The sequence below is a fragment of the Enhydra lutris genome, unplaced genomic scaffold, assembly GCF_002288905.1.
Source record: "Enhydra lutris kenyoni isolate GAN:26980312 unplaced genomic scaffold, ASM228890v2 scaffoldscaffold12, whole genome shotgun sequence".
In the NCBI taxonomy this organism is placed as follows: Eukaryota; Metazoa; Chordata; class Mammalia; order Carnivora; family Mustelidae; genus Enhydra; species Enhydra lutris.
The window spans coordinates 1,533,953-1,551,314 of NW_019154096.1; the positions used below are offsets into that span (position 1 = coordinate 1,533,953).

Sequence of the window (17,362 nt, forward strand, 5' to 3'; positions counted from 1 at the left end):
AAATATTTTTCCTTAAGGAAGACCTTATAAAATGTTGGCAAAATCAGTATAGGTTATGAGACTAATACCATAAGGGAAACTATTTTTAAAACCCCCACTGAAAATTTGGTGCACTCAAGCCTGTCTATAGTACGTACTCCATTAAAGAATTTTTAGAATATGGGATAAGACACTTTCCAAATGTGTGTGAATTTTAAATGCAGAAAAATTGCCTAGAAAACGGGGGAACTCAAGGACTCCTGCTGACGTGCTGCGTTTTAGATTTTGGGAAACTGTCCACAGATTTAATTATAGTCCACATGGGATCATTTGAGCGTTTTTGTCTCATCCTTAAGAAAAAATTTATCCTCGTGGTTTGAATTCGAGCACAGTTATCTCCAAACGCTACTACAGAGTCCCTTGGAGTCAGTCCACCAGGTGGATCTGAGGTGGCTTGCTGTGAAAACACACGAGCAACAATTGTTCAGTTATCAACAGTGCAGAAGGGGAGAAGACCAGGTCTGGGGAGGAGAGAGGGTTTCTGAGAGACAGGACCAACGGACTGCATTTGAGCTTCAGACTTAGCTCAGGCCTTCTGACAGCCGTCGTGGAAACGAACATGTTGAGCTAAGTCTTCCTCCTGAAGAATAGGAAATAGGTCCTTTCTTAAAGTGGGACAAACATTTCTCCCAGAATGAAGTTGAAGAGCAAAGTGGGCATGTGGATTTTTGTAAAAGGGACATTATGAACAATGATGTGTGTAGGAGCAGTTTTGCAGAAAATAAAAAAACGAGGTCTGAAATAGTTCCTTTGTCTGTGGATTCAAAGGGAACTCAGGCAGGGCATGAAACTGTAAATCACAGGGTACAAACGGAATGAGAGAAGTGTAGGCTGGTGCAACGCTGTCCTGTGATCACACGTTAGATAGGAGTTGAACTCACGAACCTAAGCAGGGATCCTTAACTTTTTTGTGTCTTGGATCCTTCCGGCAGTCTGGGGGAGCCTGTGGGTCCCTTCAGATAACTGTATTTGTAAATTCCTAAAAACGTTTAAGGTGGCAACAGAAACAAATGATGTCAAAATATAGCCATTAAAATGTTTTTTAAAAGCTGCCGTATGGTAATGGCTGTGCTCCTGCACGGACACATTTTAAACCAGGGCCTAGCCGCAGATCTGGTCATTTCGAAGCAGGGATGAGTGTGCGTGCTATTTTGAGAGGCAGGCAATAACTCCTGTTACGTGAGACTGTCTGTGATTTTTTTACTGTGATCAAATTGCAGCACGGCTAAATATGACTGTGGATTTGCTGCCCACATTCATAATCGAAGGAAATGCTAACTTCAGTTAGAGAGCATGAAAATAAAGATGTCAGCTCTCCCTCACTCAAGTTCACAAATCCTCTGCGCTTTGGACTGGGCCCCTGAAACACCTCCCCATCCCTTCCACCCCACCCCACTCCTGGCTGCAGGGACCTCCTTGTCCTTAATGCAGGCACACTCCGTCTTTCTACTGCATGGTCGCCCCAGCTCTCCCTCAGTTCCTATAGTAGGGGCGCTCGGTCTCCCTACTTCCCCTTTTCCCTACCCTCCCTCTGTCCACCCCCCCCCTGCACTTTTGACCATAGGCACAAATCTTGGTCATACCCCTACAGGATGCAGGCTGGCCCCTAATCCCTGTGCCCTTGGTCCCTGACAGGTGAAGCAGCTTGTGCCCATCCGGGATCAGTCGCTGCAGGAGGAGCTGGCCCGCCAGCATGCCAATGAGCGTCTGCGGCGCCAGTTTGCCGCACAGGCCAATGCCATTGGGCCGTGGATCCAGAACAAGATGGAGGTAGGATGGTGCCTTTCCAAAGAGCTTCTTGCAGCCCTTGAAATGAGCCCCTGTGTTGACCTAAGAGTGACACCTCTTCTGCTTATCTGCTTGTGGCCCTGCTCAGTGCTGTGGGGGCCCTTCATGTCGCACCAGGCTTTACTCCTTTGGGCCCCTGAGCTCGTGTAGCCTGCAGGCATCGGTGCAGTGCATGGGGGCCCCACTGAAGAGGGCGATGAGGCTGTTCTTGCTGCCATCTGTTCATTTGGACATTAAAAAGGATGTCGGGGCTCTTTCTTGGTGTTTAGTCTCTGTGGGACCTAGATTCTAAGCCCTCCGTCCCTAAGGAGGACATGGGAAGAGTCACAAATGCTTTGCATTTTCAGAATATTTAAGGAAAAGTGATCTTGGAATGGCACTGATTTCTGGGTTCATTTTATCACTAAGAACAGCCAAGAGATACCTGTTGCCCTTCATGTGTTTCTCCCAACCTCCCTTTTGGTGATAAAATATTACTTTTTTCCTTAAAGGGAGAAGCTGTAGGAATATGAAATTCTTTTGACCCTCCAGTGGTCTTCAATCTATCTGGCAGTTTCTCTCCTGCAGAACATCCCCCAGCCTCCTCCAGAACAGGGCAGCTCTGACCCAAGGGAGCTTCCATCTGCAGCCGAAGAAGAAACCACTCTTCTCTTATCCCTCTTCTTGCTTTGCTATTTTGGATCTCGGTTGATTCCCTCCTCCCCCCAACCACCTAGATGAACTAGAGCTAGAGCTGCTGTCCCGCCATGGGACTGCTGTTTCCCATGACCCTGGAGAAAATCGGGGACTCTGGGGGCTGTCGCACGTGGGCGTGGCCTCGGTGGCTGACCCGTGGATCCTGACTCGCACATGGTGGCCCCAGAGGCCGGCTCACCGGTTTGCCTCCCTCTGCTTGCCTCGTCAGGAGATTGCCCGCAGCTCCATCCAGATCACGGGGGCCCTGGAAGACCAGATGAACCAGCTGAAGCAGTACGAGCACAACATCATCAACTATAAGAACAACATCGACAAGCTGGAGGGAGACCATCAGCTCATCCAGGAGGCACTGGTCTTCGACAACAAGCACACTAACTACACCATGGAGGTACACGGGCTCAGGGCTTTGCTTCCCATTGTGACCATGTCACCGCCTCTTGGGGTGCCCCCCCACACTTGTCTCTGTTCCAGTGGGAGGTGCTTCCCCGTGGAAGTGAGGGATCTTCAAGCCTTCCCTGTCCCTCTCTGTGGAAAAGCTCCATGAACTGTTTCAGGAGCTATGGAAGTGTTGGTTTTCACCATCCTTGTTCTCGTTAGCACGACGATGAAGTCATTGCGCTACTTGGAGAGTAATTAAAGGTTCCCTGGTTCTACCAGTCTGGCCCCATTTGCTCCCCTGGGAGCCCACGGGTGTAACCCTGGGCCCATCCTGCTAGTTGGTAAACGGAAATCTATTTTGAGTGACAGATAGACTCTCCATTGTGCATTTTATTTAGAAAGTGCCGCTTGCCTCTGTTAGAACCCCGCTCTCACTTCTGAGCGCTTCCCACTACAAAATCTTAGGAAGAGTAAAAAATTAGAATGAGAAAAATACAGATAATAATAGAGTTGGGTAAGCCCTACCTACCTCCCTCTGGGTCTAAGCCCTCTGGTTAGGATAACCAGGAGGGCAAGATGGATGGGCCAGAAGGACCCAGAGCTGACCGTTTCCTTTTTCCTCTGGTAGCACATTCGTGTCGGGTGGGAGGTGCTGCTGACGACCATCGCCAGAACCATCAATGAGGTGGAGACCCAGATCCTGACGAGAGACGCAAAGGGCATTACTCAGGAGCAGATGAATGAGTTCAGGGCCTCCTTCAACCACTTTGACCGGGTATGTCTCCCCCGACTTGCTCGGAAGGCAGCACTGGGGATGTGAAAATGCACTGGAAATCCTATTCATGCTCTTAGTGCAAGTCTTATTGCCCTGTAAATGTTACAGGGAAACAGGATGATGAACGCCAAGGGAAACCGCCACCAAAAACACAGTGCTAGGCTCTGATGTTGTGCCCGGGGACTCGAGCTGGAGGTTCGCAGGTGGCCGATGGGTGCCTTTGTAGTCAATGGCAAAGCCAGATTTGTTCGAAGGAAAAGTCTGTCCCAGATGCAGTGTGGTTGTTGGGACTTAGATCTTTTCTAAAGATTTAAATATGAAACCCTGAGGTACATTTCCCAAGTATTTAGGTGAAACCGCCAATGAAAACTTAACCTACTCTTTTGACATACAAAATCTATTTTTTTAAATTATAAAATGGACTCATGACAGGTTTTAAGGAAAATGCACCAACAGAATGATGACCGTTTTCGTGATAAGGGCATATAAAAAGGTGCTGCTTTTAAAATCCTTCCTGGGATTTTGATTTGAATCATATTGAGTAAAACCAATCCTTTATACGAAAATTCCCAGTTTGCCTATCATGTGGCTAAAAGTGACTTCTAAGGCCACGTATCACTTGCTAAAGATCCTTAGAAAATGGTATTTCATTACTCTGTATGGGACGGGTGTATATGGTTTATAGTCATCATAAACGGTTCTCAAAATGCCTCTGGGCAGGGAGCCTGGGTGGCTCTGTGGGTTGAGTGCCACTCTCAGTTTCAGCTCACGTCATGATCTCAGGTCTTGAGATCGAGCCCCGTGTCAGGCTTGTGCTGGGCATGGAGTCTGCTTGAGATTCTCTGCCCCTCCTCACTGCCCCCCACAATCTAAAAAAACAAGTCTCTGGACTATGCAGCCAGGTTCAGACCTGATAGAGAGTTCAGACTATAGACCTCTGATGGGGGCCCGAGACGTAATCAAGAATGGGCACAACTATTTGAATCCAAGACAATGAGATTGTAGAGGAGGACAATGCAGAACCTGCCAAGTTAAAAAAAATGCCTTTAAATATTAAGCAGTGTATGTTTGGGGGGGAAATGAAGTGTGCTTGAGGTCGTGGAGACAAGTGTCAGGGATGCCGATTCATTTCGGGTCATCTTCTATTGAATAGTGAGGGTATGAATGGCGGAGGGCACAGCAGACATGCCCTGAGGGGGCTCTTACTGGAGCTTTTAGAGTGGAGACCTCCCACGACCGTGGCCGTTGGCTGCCTTAGCTAGGTCAACCTGAGGATCGGAGGCGGGGAGAGGAAGTGACCAGAGGGTCTTAGCACAGCATGCACGTCCCTTGCGTCTGGGGTTTTGTGTTGATGCCTCAGTTTCTCGAGAGTTGGGGTTGCCATTTGTTCTGACGTGGCCTTTTCTCAGCTGTGGTAGCTGTCATCTGTGTGGGTGTTCCCGCTTGCTGCTCTGGGCAGACCCCTGTGGCGTTTGTGGGGGGAGGCTGGGATGCCTGGAGGGGTCACGCCATCCTGGCCCACGGGCCTGGGAGTGCTTGTGGGGTCCCTGGGCCTGAGTTCTAGGAGCTGTTGTTAAGGGGGACCTCCACAAGTGAAGACCCCTTGGGGCCACGAGAGCATGATGGTTTCTCGGAGCACTCGGGGCTGTGTCATCCGTACATGGCAGTAGTTGGTTCCCGACTGGGTCATTCTCATGGCTCTGGATGTTTTTTTCCTGTGGTTGTCGTGAATGTGTAGTCTCCTATCACTTTTGCCTGGTGGTTATCCCCCCTACTCCTCCTTCCTTTCTAAGAAACTATTTTGTAATATCCTTGTGTTGGTTCCATCCCCTTTTAAGTCGGGGGTGGCCTTTCCCATCTCCTCGGGAAGGCTCCACGGGGCCTTTCTCTTACCGGATTCTATCCTGTTCGCTTCACTAGTTTGCTTTGTCCCTAATTTTCTGAGTCTCTGTTCTTTGTATTTGTCGGCAGAGGAAGAACGGCCTGATGGATCATGAGGATTTCAGAGCCTGCTTGATTTCCATGGGTTATGATTTGGTAAGACAGAAGTTAACATTTTACAAGGATTGTAAAATGTTTTTTGAGTTTGGACTTACGTTATGGGAAATGACTAGCTTAGCCTGTGATCGCACATTTGGGATCGGTTCACTTTTATTGTATAGGGTGATCTTTCTGAAGGTTTGCTTGCTGCTGTTTAAAAATCATCTCACAGAACCAGAACATATATTGTTATTCGTAATCAGTCAGATTTTTATTTTTCCTAGTGAAAGAAGGAAACATGAACTTTCTAAGACAACTTTATTGCAAACTGTAGTTCCCTCATAAAAGTGTATACACTTCAATGGCTTTTGGTAGCCTGATGATTTTCCAGGTTCTTTTCCCTCTAACTCTAATGTATATTTGAACATGAGCTGCTTTGATTCTTTTCAGACCCTTAAAATAAAAATTATGAGGGCCATGTTCTGAACTGCCTTCTACTTAGCAGTTGGTTGTGGTCGGAGGAAAGGCCCAGCTCCCTTGCTCTCTTAGTTCTTCTTCCAGAAGTCTGTTCAGGCCTGAGGGCTACAAGGACAGAGAGAGGAAGGAATTCGGACATTTGGGAGCTTCTGGCTTGACATTACAGCAACTTGTAACATCATTTGATGGCAGTAAACTTAAGTTACTCCTCTGGGGAATCTGTTCCAAAGACTGAAGGGAAATGCAGGGAGTGTTTGAGTGTTCAAACCATGAGGAATTTGCATGTCAGGAGTGAAAGGACAGGGAATGGCACTGTTGAGGATTGTGTCCCGCTGAAGTACCTGTTTCTTTGCAACCTTGCCTCAGGGCGAAGCTGAATTTGCACGTATCATGACCCTGGTGGATCCCAATGGACAAGGCACCGTCACCTTTCAGTCCTTCATCGACTTCATGACGAGAGAGACGGCCGACACGGACACGGCCGAGCAGGTCATTGCCTCCTTCCGGATCCTGGCTTCTGATAAGGTCTGCAGTGACAGATCTCCTTCTGCTTTTGTGGGAGCTCATGGCATTGTTCTAATAAAGAAGGAAACAGTGTTGCCAAGTAAAAACCACTTCGATATTAGTGTATCTTGTACCACGTCAGCATCGAATTCACAAAGCTGCAAGTCAACCTGACAATGGCCCCCACAGAACAGAGAAAACCCAGACATTCTGTTCCCAGCATTTGTGTGGGCCTCTCAGGGAGTTTGACAGAAGGAACCCAGTGCATATTTTATAGAGTTTTTTGTGTATGTTTCACTGGGTAAACTCCATTTTACATTCTGGGTCAGGAGATGTGACTCAGAAAGAAGAAACTGCACAATTCAGATACTGTGAAACTGGGAACCTTTTCTTAAGGATCGGTGACCCTGACTTTGGGCCAGACCCTGGAGGCCAAGTTAAATATAGCCATTCAGTCCTTTAAATTATTGGCAAGCTTTGCATTACCTGTAGCCTAGAAATTAACTAGGAGTTTAACGGCAAGTTCAGAATTTTTGACTCTCATTCCCTGAACAATAACAATATCTTAGTAGGTATAAATTAAGTGTGGAATAGGTTTCTTTTACTCTGTGTTCTGGCTGAGAGGGAGGAGGAATTTAGCATGTGAAAACATCAGCAGAGCCATGTTTATTACCTTACAACATCAGACAAGATAAACTATCCTGACAACAATAACGTTTGTTTTAAAATTAATCCCATGTCCTGAGGATGGGGGTAGAGAGAGAGAGAGCCCATCAAATCAGGAGGTAATAAATCAAAGCTCACCTAACTCACCCATACCCCCCAAAACCGTACTGTAAGTTAAGCATATTTGCTATTTATTTATTTTCCCTCTTACCCAGCCAGTCTGTTTTATTAAAATAAGCCTGTTTCCTCTTGGACATTTGACCTTTAAGAAAATACATACATCCCATTATTAAATGTCGATTTTATTTTGCTTTAGAGAGAGGTTTTCTCCAGTGGCAAAATTAGCTTTTTAATAAACTGAGTAGAAAAACGACTCCATTTTCTAAAAACATGTATTATATACATTTAAAAAAAAAAGTTGATCATGTTAACTGTCCCCACATTCTCATCAGCATATGGTATAATATCCCTTTATCTTTCCAGTACGATGCTTAGGTTATAGTGTTTTTTACTTGCATGGTGGCTCAGTTTGAGAAATTCAGATGCTGGTCCTCCCTCTGCCTTTATGAAGCCCATTAAATGTCTTGCCAGCTCCAAGAGCAATCACCTTGCAGCTTGGCTCTTAGCAGGGAAACGCAGCCTTGTGTGGGTCCTCGGCTCCCGGGCCCGTTGGACCCCCTCCTTTCCCCCTTTATTTAGACTAAACAAACGCAAGCCATGTGTAAGTATGAAAACCACGTATATTCCCACGTGTTCTGCAGTTGAGCTTACAAATCCTTGTGTGTGTCTTTCCCAGCCGTACATCCTGGCGGAGGAGCTGCGCCGAGAGCTGCCCCCGGATCAGGCCCAGTACTGCATCAAGAGGATGCCCGCCTACTCAGGCCCGGGCAGCGTGCCCGGCGCCCTGGATTACACCGCCTTCTCCTCCGCCCTGTACGGGGAGAGCGATCTGTGATGCCGGGGCTCTGTATCCACTGATCCCCTCAGAACGCAATAAAAGCTGAAGTCACAGTTGGTTTCCTGGAACCTTTGACAAGTGTTACTAAGTTAAGAGAGAGAGAGAAAATAGTTGGCAGCTCCATAGTTTGCCAGCAGGGTGACATGGCCGCAACGAAGTTTCTCCGGTTGTGCACGGGGTCGTGTGTTTCATAAGTAGGTTTCTCTGGTTTTGGATTTGTAGGTGAGTACACTAAGATAAGCAGGTTTTCATTTGTTTCTTTGATAAAACAGCGGATTACTCAGGTAGTGTGAAATTAGGAGGCTCTAGGGATGGAAGAAAAGTATAAAAAATGGGAAATTGCAAAATACCCAAAATTCAAAAATGGGGGAAAAAATCACTAATTTGCTAAACGTGTGATACTTTAAAAATACTCTTCATGTTGGATATGTTGATGTGATTATCCCTAGCATGCTATGTTGGGGATATCTGTGTTTTACTTTCTTGCTTATCCCAAAATTAGGTATATTTGAATTAGTATTGTCCAGGGAATAAAAACCAAGTACCCGAAAGGTCTTTAGTCCTGGAAACTCTTTAAGTGGAGATGAGTGAATGAATGAGTGAATGAATGAGTCAGCTGTCTATCATTTAGGATTATGTAGTCAGTTAGTGGGTTTCAATGCCTTATTTATCCTCCAGAGTAGGGACCTCCTCAGGAAATAGGAAAGTCAGCTTCATTGCCAGTGAGGAAGATAAAAGCACTAGAAAAAATCCGTTTTTTAGCATTGTTTATTGATTCCAGGTCTCTGTGTTTTCTCTAGAGCTTGTTAGCTCAGGTTCTCCGTTAGTTATCAAGTGCCTCTGTTTTCATATAAACAAGTGTCTGTAGCGGCAGTTCTGAGAAGGGTCAGGTCAGAAACTGGGACCCTTATAGTTCTCCAGGAAGAACTTCTTCCTGCCTGTGGTTTGTGACCTGGTAAGGAGGAGTTCGTAGGAAACAGTAGGAAAGGCTTAATTCTCAGCAGGGGCAGAGGTAAGTTCTTTCCTAATTCATTTCCTAACTCATTTCATGCAGTAGGACTTACTAGATGTTTTTACTAGCATGTGGGGTGCGTCTGTGGCTGTGACTGGCTGTGAACCCAGATACGTCTGAGTCTGGCTCTGTCCGCATCTGAAGCCTCATCTCGGAGGACATCCCGTGTGCTCCCAGCATCCTCTCAGTCTTGTCAGTGCTCGTTCATTTTTCTGCTCCCTCGTTCTTCCATCTTGTTGACAGCTTGTAGAGAATAAAGCAGGAATTCTTTTTCTATCTTCTCCCTCAGTGATCAGGACAGGAATTCGAAACAAACAAAAACAGTTGCAAACAGCAGTTAAAGTGTTACTAGAAAAGGCAGTAATGTGCTTCTTACCTACAGTCTGTTTCCTAGACTTCCAGCAACAGAAATGTGTTATTTTCCATTCATAATGGCTTTGACTACATTGGCCCCTTTAGAACCCTCAACCTTTATAAGTTTAATTTAATGTGCTTCATTTTATGAAGGAGATGGTAGTTGGCGAATTCCTGAAGTAACCGAGTCCATGAGTTTAATGCCAGACACTTCTGGGGTCATGGTTAGGGTGAACTCTGACTCCCTATTTTATTTCAAGCAGGTGCTATATTCCAGCCATTAACATTACGGGAAAAGTAGGAAGTCCTTCTGCCTTTGAGGCAACTAGGGAGATATGTGGTGTTTTAGGACGAGTAGTTAGCTCATCTACCTAAGCTCTAAATTTCTTTACGACATTCAGGCAAGAGAATGGATCAGCACTATATGCAAATAAATGAAGAAAAGAAGTGAACTCTGAAAAACACTTAATAAACATGTTTATACTCTCATTTTAGAAAGTTATTTTTATTCCTGAAGCTGAATTATCAATTAAACTTCATTTGTAAAAGAAAAAGAAAAGAATTCCTGTTTTTTATTATTCCAAACAATAACCAGTTTCTTTGGTTAACCACAGTCTTCATTACTTAAAATTTCTGTCCTATTTTAAATCTCTCAAAGGGGTTAGTATTTGTTCACTTTGAAGAATCAGAGATGGGCTTGTGGGGTGGAGGGTGGATTTAAGGTTGACCCAGTTCGAGGTGAGTGATGAATGCATGGGGAAACTAAATGGATTAGGAAGGAATTTTTACCGAGGAGCTCGTCTCAGAAAGCACAGTAGGTGTTCTTGACAGTGCCACGAAGGTCTGGGTTAAGACCTGGACATCTGAATTTTTTTAAAAGCGCCACAGAGGAGTCTAATAGCACTTAATTGAAAACTGCTGGATTAGGGACTCCTGGCTGGCTCAGTCAGTAGAGCCTGCAACTCTGGAAGTTCGTTGCAGTCGTGAATTCGAGCCCTGTGTTGGGTGTAGATGTTACTTAAAAATGAAATCTTCTTAAAAAAGAGAAAGAATGATGAAAACCACTGGATTAGAGGAAAAGGAAAGGATCGGCAGAATAAAAAAAAGCTAAAAGAATTAGGCTCTTACTGGGAAGGTAAACAGGACAAATATGAATGACCAAACTCTGGCACCGCCCAGTCAGTGACCTAGAAGTGTCAGGCAAGGACTTAGTTTGAGACGGTGCGTTTGGCTTAGTAGTCTCTCTTGCCGTGTACCTGACTCAGTGTATGTTCTTGAATGAAGAAGCTGGAAAGGAGCTGCCTCTGGCTCTTGAGTGAAAGGACACAAATCTACATGACACAAAGTTAAAAACTTGGAGGTGAAGCTGCTAATGGTTACCAGAACTGACAAAAATTCACCCCCCCTTTTCAATGTATTATTTGACAAGAAGGCATTGAGCGTGCCCAGCTGTGTCCTTGAGCTTTCTTAAATACCCAGCAGCCTGGGCAGTGGTTAAACTGTCCTGTCTGGGACATTTTCATGTGTCCAATGGAAACAGCAGAGAAGGAGACAGGATTTGTTTCCCTTATGCATTCATTAATAACTCCATACTTGAGAAACTGACAGACCATCATTGTTCTGAAACTGGGAGCTTGGAGAGGGTTGTAAGTCATCAGTGGGAACCTCTACCCAAGGCACGATGCGTCTCTACAGGACAAGCTACCAGGGATGGAGAAAGATGAGCTGTGTAAACTACCTGTAAAGAGAAAAAGAGTTTTGAATACTCAGTGTGAACAATGGGATGGTGTTATGGTCGGTAAGTGTATAGTTTCAAAATTACCTAGGTGACCAATACCCAAAGCCAAGATTGGTAGCCCTCATCAAAATCACCTCCCTCATCAAAATTGCCTTATGGAGGCCTGGACCCCACCGGAGATCAGTTAGATCAGGATGGAGGTGGGAGAAGCTAGTCAACGGTACTAGTCGTTCCTGTCGATCAATCTAGTGTACAGTTGAGGCTGAGCGCCCTGGCTTTTTCTGAGCCTCGGACTCCGTGGTCTGCTCTGGGACTGTTGCCAATGGGATCTGTAGACATATACGAGGAAATCCATGCGTGAATAACAGTGAGTGCATGTAGGGAACCAGCCTTCTATCCGGCAACGGTTCCCACATACACCTCAGACGCACCCGGATATCCCCAAGCATTGTTATTTCCCAAATGTCTTCCTTTCTAACAACTGACTCAGTTGAGTGTTTCAGATGTTGGACAAGGTTCTTTGCTCTTCTCCGGTGGGGGCAAATCCATCATCCCTCCAGGCCTGTCTCCTCCTTCGGGAGGCCTTCCCTAGACTAGTCCAATCTTCACAGCATCCACCTCCTTTACTTCCAGACCTTGTTCTTGCTCCTGCTTTGAGGGTCTCATGCACTGCCCTGGGGTAGTGCTGTGCTGAGACGGCGAGGGCAAGGACGCGACTTACCCGGGCATCCGTGAGCACAGGACCCAGCCTGGGGCGGGTAGTGAGCATTGAATGAACAGTTTTGCGTGCTCGTGGGAATTTGAGGGTGATTGACTAGCACGCACAGGAAGGAGAACAGGTGGAAATCATCAGGCCCATGGCTGGGCTGGAGATGGTTAGGAAAGAATTCGAACTGATGAGTGAGTTAGAGCAGTGGACTTCCAGCAGGCAGACCCATGCACGTGGAGATGTCCAAGCACTTCGTGGAAATGGGCGCTTTTAACACATTTCTGGATCTTTAGCTTCCCGGATGCACTCCCTCCTAACACCATAGGATCTCCTTTGTCGCTTTTGCTTGTAGGACCACCTTTCCCCCACTTTTCACAAGAAGAGCACACCCTTCACCCATTCTAAATCTAAGGTGCACTGACCTAGGCTATAAAAATGTCCAGGGCTCTGGGGCGCCTGGGTGGCTCAGTGGGTTAAGCCTCTGCCTTCAGCTCAGGTCATGATCTCGGCCTCCTGGGATGGAGCCCGGCATCTGGCTCTGCTCAGCAGGGAGCCTGCTTCCCCGTCTCTCTCTGCCTGCCTCTCTGCCTACTTGTGATCTCTCTCTCTCTGTCAAATAAATAAATAAAATCTTAAAAGGAAAAAATCTCCAGGGCTCCAAACAAAGGGATTATTGGAACTATTATTTGAATCCCTTAGTGGGGTCCTTGATCAAGTCACCACACTTCCAATCCTGAAACTTTCTACCTTTTCTGGCCTTATTCGTTGTTCTGCTGAAGGTGAACTGTGGTGTTAGGAATGGAACACGTTGGCCCTTGTGGGGACATTCTGAAATCAGATGTGTGTATTATAAAGTGTTGGGGGCGGCAGTAATGCCTGTTTTCACTTACTGACCTCACCTTTTCCACTTCTCAATTATTGTCAAAAGAATGAATGACTCATGGGGGAGACTGGTGATGGAAAATCAGAGCATCCGAATGTTTGCCCCCAGTCTGAAGCTTACCCTTCATTTTTGGAGTAGTGTCTTTAGTGAACAAAATTTTACTTTTGATGACATCCAATTTATTGTTTTATCTTATAATTTGGGATTTTTTTTCCATGTGTCCTGTTAAGTCTTGGCTAAATATAGGGTTACTGAGAATTTTTCTGTATTCTTCTAGAATTTTTGTAGTTTCTTAAAACATTTTATTTATTAGAGAGAGAGCATGAGCAGGGGGAGGGGGAGAGGCAGGGTGAAAGGGAGAAGCAGAACCCCTGCTGAGCAGGGAGTCCCGATACAGGGCTCCATCCCAGGACCCTGGGATCGTGACCTGAGCTGAAGGCAGACACTTAACCAACCGAGCCACCCAGGCACCCCTAGAATTTTTGTAATTTTAACCATTTAACCATTGAACATTCATTTAGAACTAAATTTTGTACTACAAAAAGTTACTTGGCAAAAATGTAAAAAGACATAAATAGATACACTCATGGGGAGCAAAGCAAATACAGGACCCATCTGCTTTTTTGGTCCTGTATTTAAGTACAAGCAATTTTTTTTTTTTAAAGATTTTATTTATTTATTTGACAGAGAGAGATCACAAGTAGGCAGAGAGGCAGGTAGAGAGAGAGGAGGAAGCAGGCTCCCTGCTGAGCAGAGAGCCCAATGCGGGGCTCGATCCCAGGACCCTGAGATCATGACCTGAGCCGAAGGCAGCGGCTTAACCCACTGAGCCACCCAGGCGCCCGTAAGTACAAGCAATTTTTTCCAGCTACGCTCGAGTATAATCCTTAGAGGGAGGTAGCTAGTTGGAAAAAACACCACTGGACTGCAGCAGCATAGACCAGCCAAGGGAGGCTTTCTGAGGCAACCACAGTTTGCAAATATCACCAGACAAAGCCTGTGGTCATTGTTGACGCGACTTCTCTTAGTGGTGGTGTGTATTACACAAAAAGGCATTTAAAAACATAATTATCCAGGTATTTAAAATATTCCAGTGGCAGTCTTGAACTTACTTCATCTTAGAAAATATTTAGTATGTACTATTTCATGTTAGCAAAAAAAAATAAAATGTATCCTAGCTACCAGACCAATTAACGTTCGGTCTATCCTTACTCTTTTGCTAAATACTTGGAAACGGTTTGATCAGTATGTCTAATAAAATTAATGGAATTACTTCTTCATTTTATACATGATTTGTATTTGTTTCCAAACACCGAAGTTCAGGAGACGGATGCACAGACATGTACCAAAGGAGTATCATTCCTTTTAGCTTCCCCTTTGCTTCAGGAATAACTTGAAATTGTAGCTACATATTATATTGCATGAGTAAATGGGAAAAATTTACATAATGAACAATTTCTATTAGCACCACAGCCTTTTAATCTTGACTTAACTGCTTTTACAGGATTTGTTGCCTCTATTATCTCTCAGTGTTTTTTATTCTATTGCTCAAAATGTGTTAACAGTTTATTTGAATTGAAGAATAAAGTCTGATTATTACTTTTTGTAATGACAGGAAGTAAGACCGATGGAGTTAATCGTTTAGCCTAAATTTTGTAATTAGGTTCTATGGAGACATTTTCCATTTTTTCAATTATCTAAAGATGCAGCTCCAAAGTTTTGGTGAAAATATGATTAAAGCACATGATAATATAAAAGCATTTTATTTTCAGAGAGATATTGGCAAAAGAGTATTGAAATGAGTGTTTGCCCCCAACCCCTCCTGGGTCTAATGGACTAGACAAGAAGTCTGTAAGAGAAAGACAGCAGGTGTCACCAACAGTTGGCCGTTAAGTCTGAGGGATAGAACGCTATCACCAAGAAGATATCTGGGATCCTGAGTGACAGGTTTGCCCCAGTGACATGGGCTGCTCACCTCAATTCAGCCATAAGGAAAGAAACTCATTTGTACATTTGACCCTTAAACATATCGGTTTGAACTGCATGGGTCCATTTATACGCAGGGTTTAAATATATATATATATATATATGCAGTACAGTACTATAAATGTGTTTTCCTTATGATTTTCTTTTTTTTTCTTTTTCTTAAAGATTTTATTTATTTATTTGACAGAGACCACAAGTAGGCAGAGAGGCAGGCAGAGAGAGAGAGAGGGGAAAGCAGGCTCCCTGGCGAGCAGAGAGCCCGACGCGGGGCTAGATCCCAGGACCCTGGGATCATGACCCGACCCGAATGCAGAGGCCTTAACCCACTGAGCCACCCAGGTGCTCCTCCTTATGATTTTCTTAATAACATTTTCTTTTCTCTGGCTTACTTTATTCTAAGAATACAGTACATAATGCATATAACATACAAATACATGTTAATTGACTTTTATCAGTAAGGCTTCCAGTAGACAATAGTAGGCTATCAGTTGTGAGATTTGGGGGGAGTCAAAAGTTCTGAGCAGGTTTTCAACTGCATGGGGTGGAGGGTTGGCACCTTTAACCACCACATTGTTCAAGGGTCAACTGTATAAGCTTTAAGCCATTGCATTTAGGGTCTCTGTTTTAGCAGCTTAGCTTTACCCCAAAGAATAAAATAGAAACATTGACAGTTTCCTGACTGGTTGCACGGCTATATTTATAGTATTTTATTTAATTTATTTTTAAGGATTTTATTTATCTGAGAGAGAGAGTGCACATGCATGAGCATGGGGTGGGGCGGTGCAGAGGGAGAGGGACAAACAGACTCCCCACTGGGCTGGAAGCCTGAATTGGGGCTCTATCCCAGGACCCTGAGATCATGACCTGAGCCAAAGGCAGACACTTAACCAACTGAGCCACCCAGGTGCTCTAGTTATGGTATTTCAGATTGTGCTAAATGTTTTCACATTTTTTTTCTGTCAACTCATCTTTATGTATATTTAATAATGGAAGATAGCAACATTTTGTACCAAATTCAACACATCCATTTATTCAATCCATCCATGTATTTGTTCATTTTACAACCACCACATGTAATTTTAAGTGCAATTTTCAGACATTCTTTGTTTTCACATGCTTTTATCCTCTTTTTTCTACATGGTTTTACCATCCAAGGCTGTTCTGACTCTTTCACATCAGAGTGAATGTAAGCAGTTTTGCTGACACAGAATACTTCTATCTCTGGGGCTAAGGGTCTTTGTCTTCCTCCTGTCCCTACCCATCCGTTTGTTCTCTTTCAAATAATGATCTCTGTTCTTTTTTGAGAACATTGTTTGTTTTATCAAAAGAGACTACGTGATATGGATCTTGAACGATAAGCTTGCCTAATGTCTTATCTTTAGCTAGGATCTTCCGTTATGACGTCACTTTCTTATGAGAAGATTGCCAGGTGGCATCCATGGGGAAAGGCTGCTGGTCAACCTTGCCTCAATCCTCGCCATTTTATTTTTTTGGTCCCTAATCACCCAGTGTGTTTGGGATGCTGGTTATGTTGGTACATCGTACCACATACACCTCGGCCTGCTACTCCTGTTGTACTCTTGCTACCGCGGTGTTTCTGAGCCCAAGACTTCACCCACAAGTGTTAAGGCTACTGCCTGTTCCCTTCTTACACTGCAGTGGGCCTCAGGGGTGTGGGGTCTACACCGCAGTACCAGCCCCAGCTCTCTCCCCTCTCCAGCTGAGGGGTCTACTTTAGGATTCCTCCAGAAGCTCATGTGCTGAAGGAATCTACACATCCAAATCCCAGTGGGGAGCTCTGCAGGCACCAACTTGTTGCTATGAAATTCAGCTTTTATTGTCTCTTCTTCCTGTATCTGATGGCCCCCCAATGGTTATCATAAAACTAACCATTCATCGCCCCCACTTACTTTTGATAATCATGGAAAGCTGTGGGTAAAGTTTTGGCTGGAAGCTGAGGTTTGGTGAGGCCCAGTAAATCTGACGGTAGGCCTCAGGCATATGCCCTGAACAGAGTTGGCCTTCTGGTCAACTCTTCCTTGTCTGCTGCCATAACTATTAAAATAAGGAATGTTCTGTCATGTACCTAAAACCCTCTTGTGAAACGTGCTTTGGGAAATACTGATTTAAAGATATAAACAAGATTTCAGGAAATTATGGCCCAGAGATAATCTCATCCGAACCCCTTCATTTGCTAGAAATGAATCTCAGAGAAGAAAGGCGACACCCATTATCACAGCTGCTCCTCACAGCGCTCCCCTGGAATCAACTGTTATCCTCATTCTAGAGAAAACTGAGACCATCATAGTTAAGTGACTCTGATTGCCCAGCTAGCAGAGTTAGGACTTCCAGAACTGTTCTTATCCATTACCCCAAGATGAATTTTGAAGTTAAGCAATTCTGAGTCTGATTCTAATAC

The 17,362-nt window shown here is 44.8% G+C and overlaps 1 protein-coding gene across 4 annotated transcripts in view; it reads left to right on the forward strand.

The window, feature by feature from the left end:
* The window catches only part of LOC111144713 (actinin alpha 2), a 66,228-nt gene extending 57,746 nt beyond the window's left edge, over nt 1–8,482 (forward strand). For 3 of the 4 annotated variants that reach the window (XM_022499153.1, XM_022499150.1, XM_022499154.1), the window contains 6 exons: nt 1,675–1,809; nt 2,732–2,911; nt 3,530–3,676; nt 5,648–5,713; nt 6,500–6,658; nt 8,100–8,482. In XM_022499153.1, coding sequence (XP_022354861.1) covers nt 1,675–1,809; nt 2,732–2,911; nt 3,530–3,676; nt 5,648–5,713; nt 6,500–6,658; nt 8,100–8,258 — 846 coding nt within the window. In that variant the 3' untranslated portion in view covers nt 8,259–8,482. Of the gene's footprint in view, nt 1–1,674; nt 1,810–2,731; nt 2,912–3,529; nt 3,677–5,647; nt 5,726–6,496; nt 6,659–8,099 lie in introns of all 4 variants that reach the window. The other variant, XM_022499152.1, reaches the window with a different exon arrangement.
* Nucleotides 8,483–17,362: the final 8,880 nt, after the last annotated feature.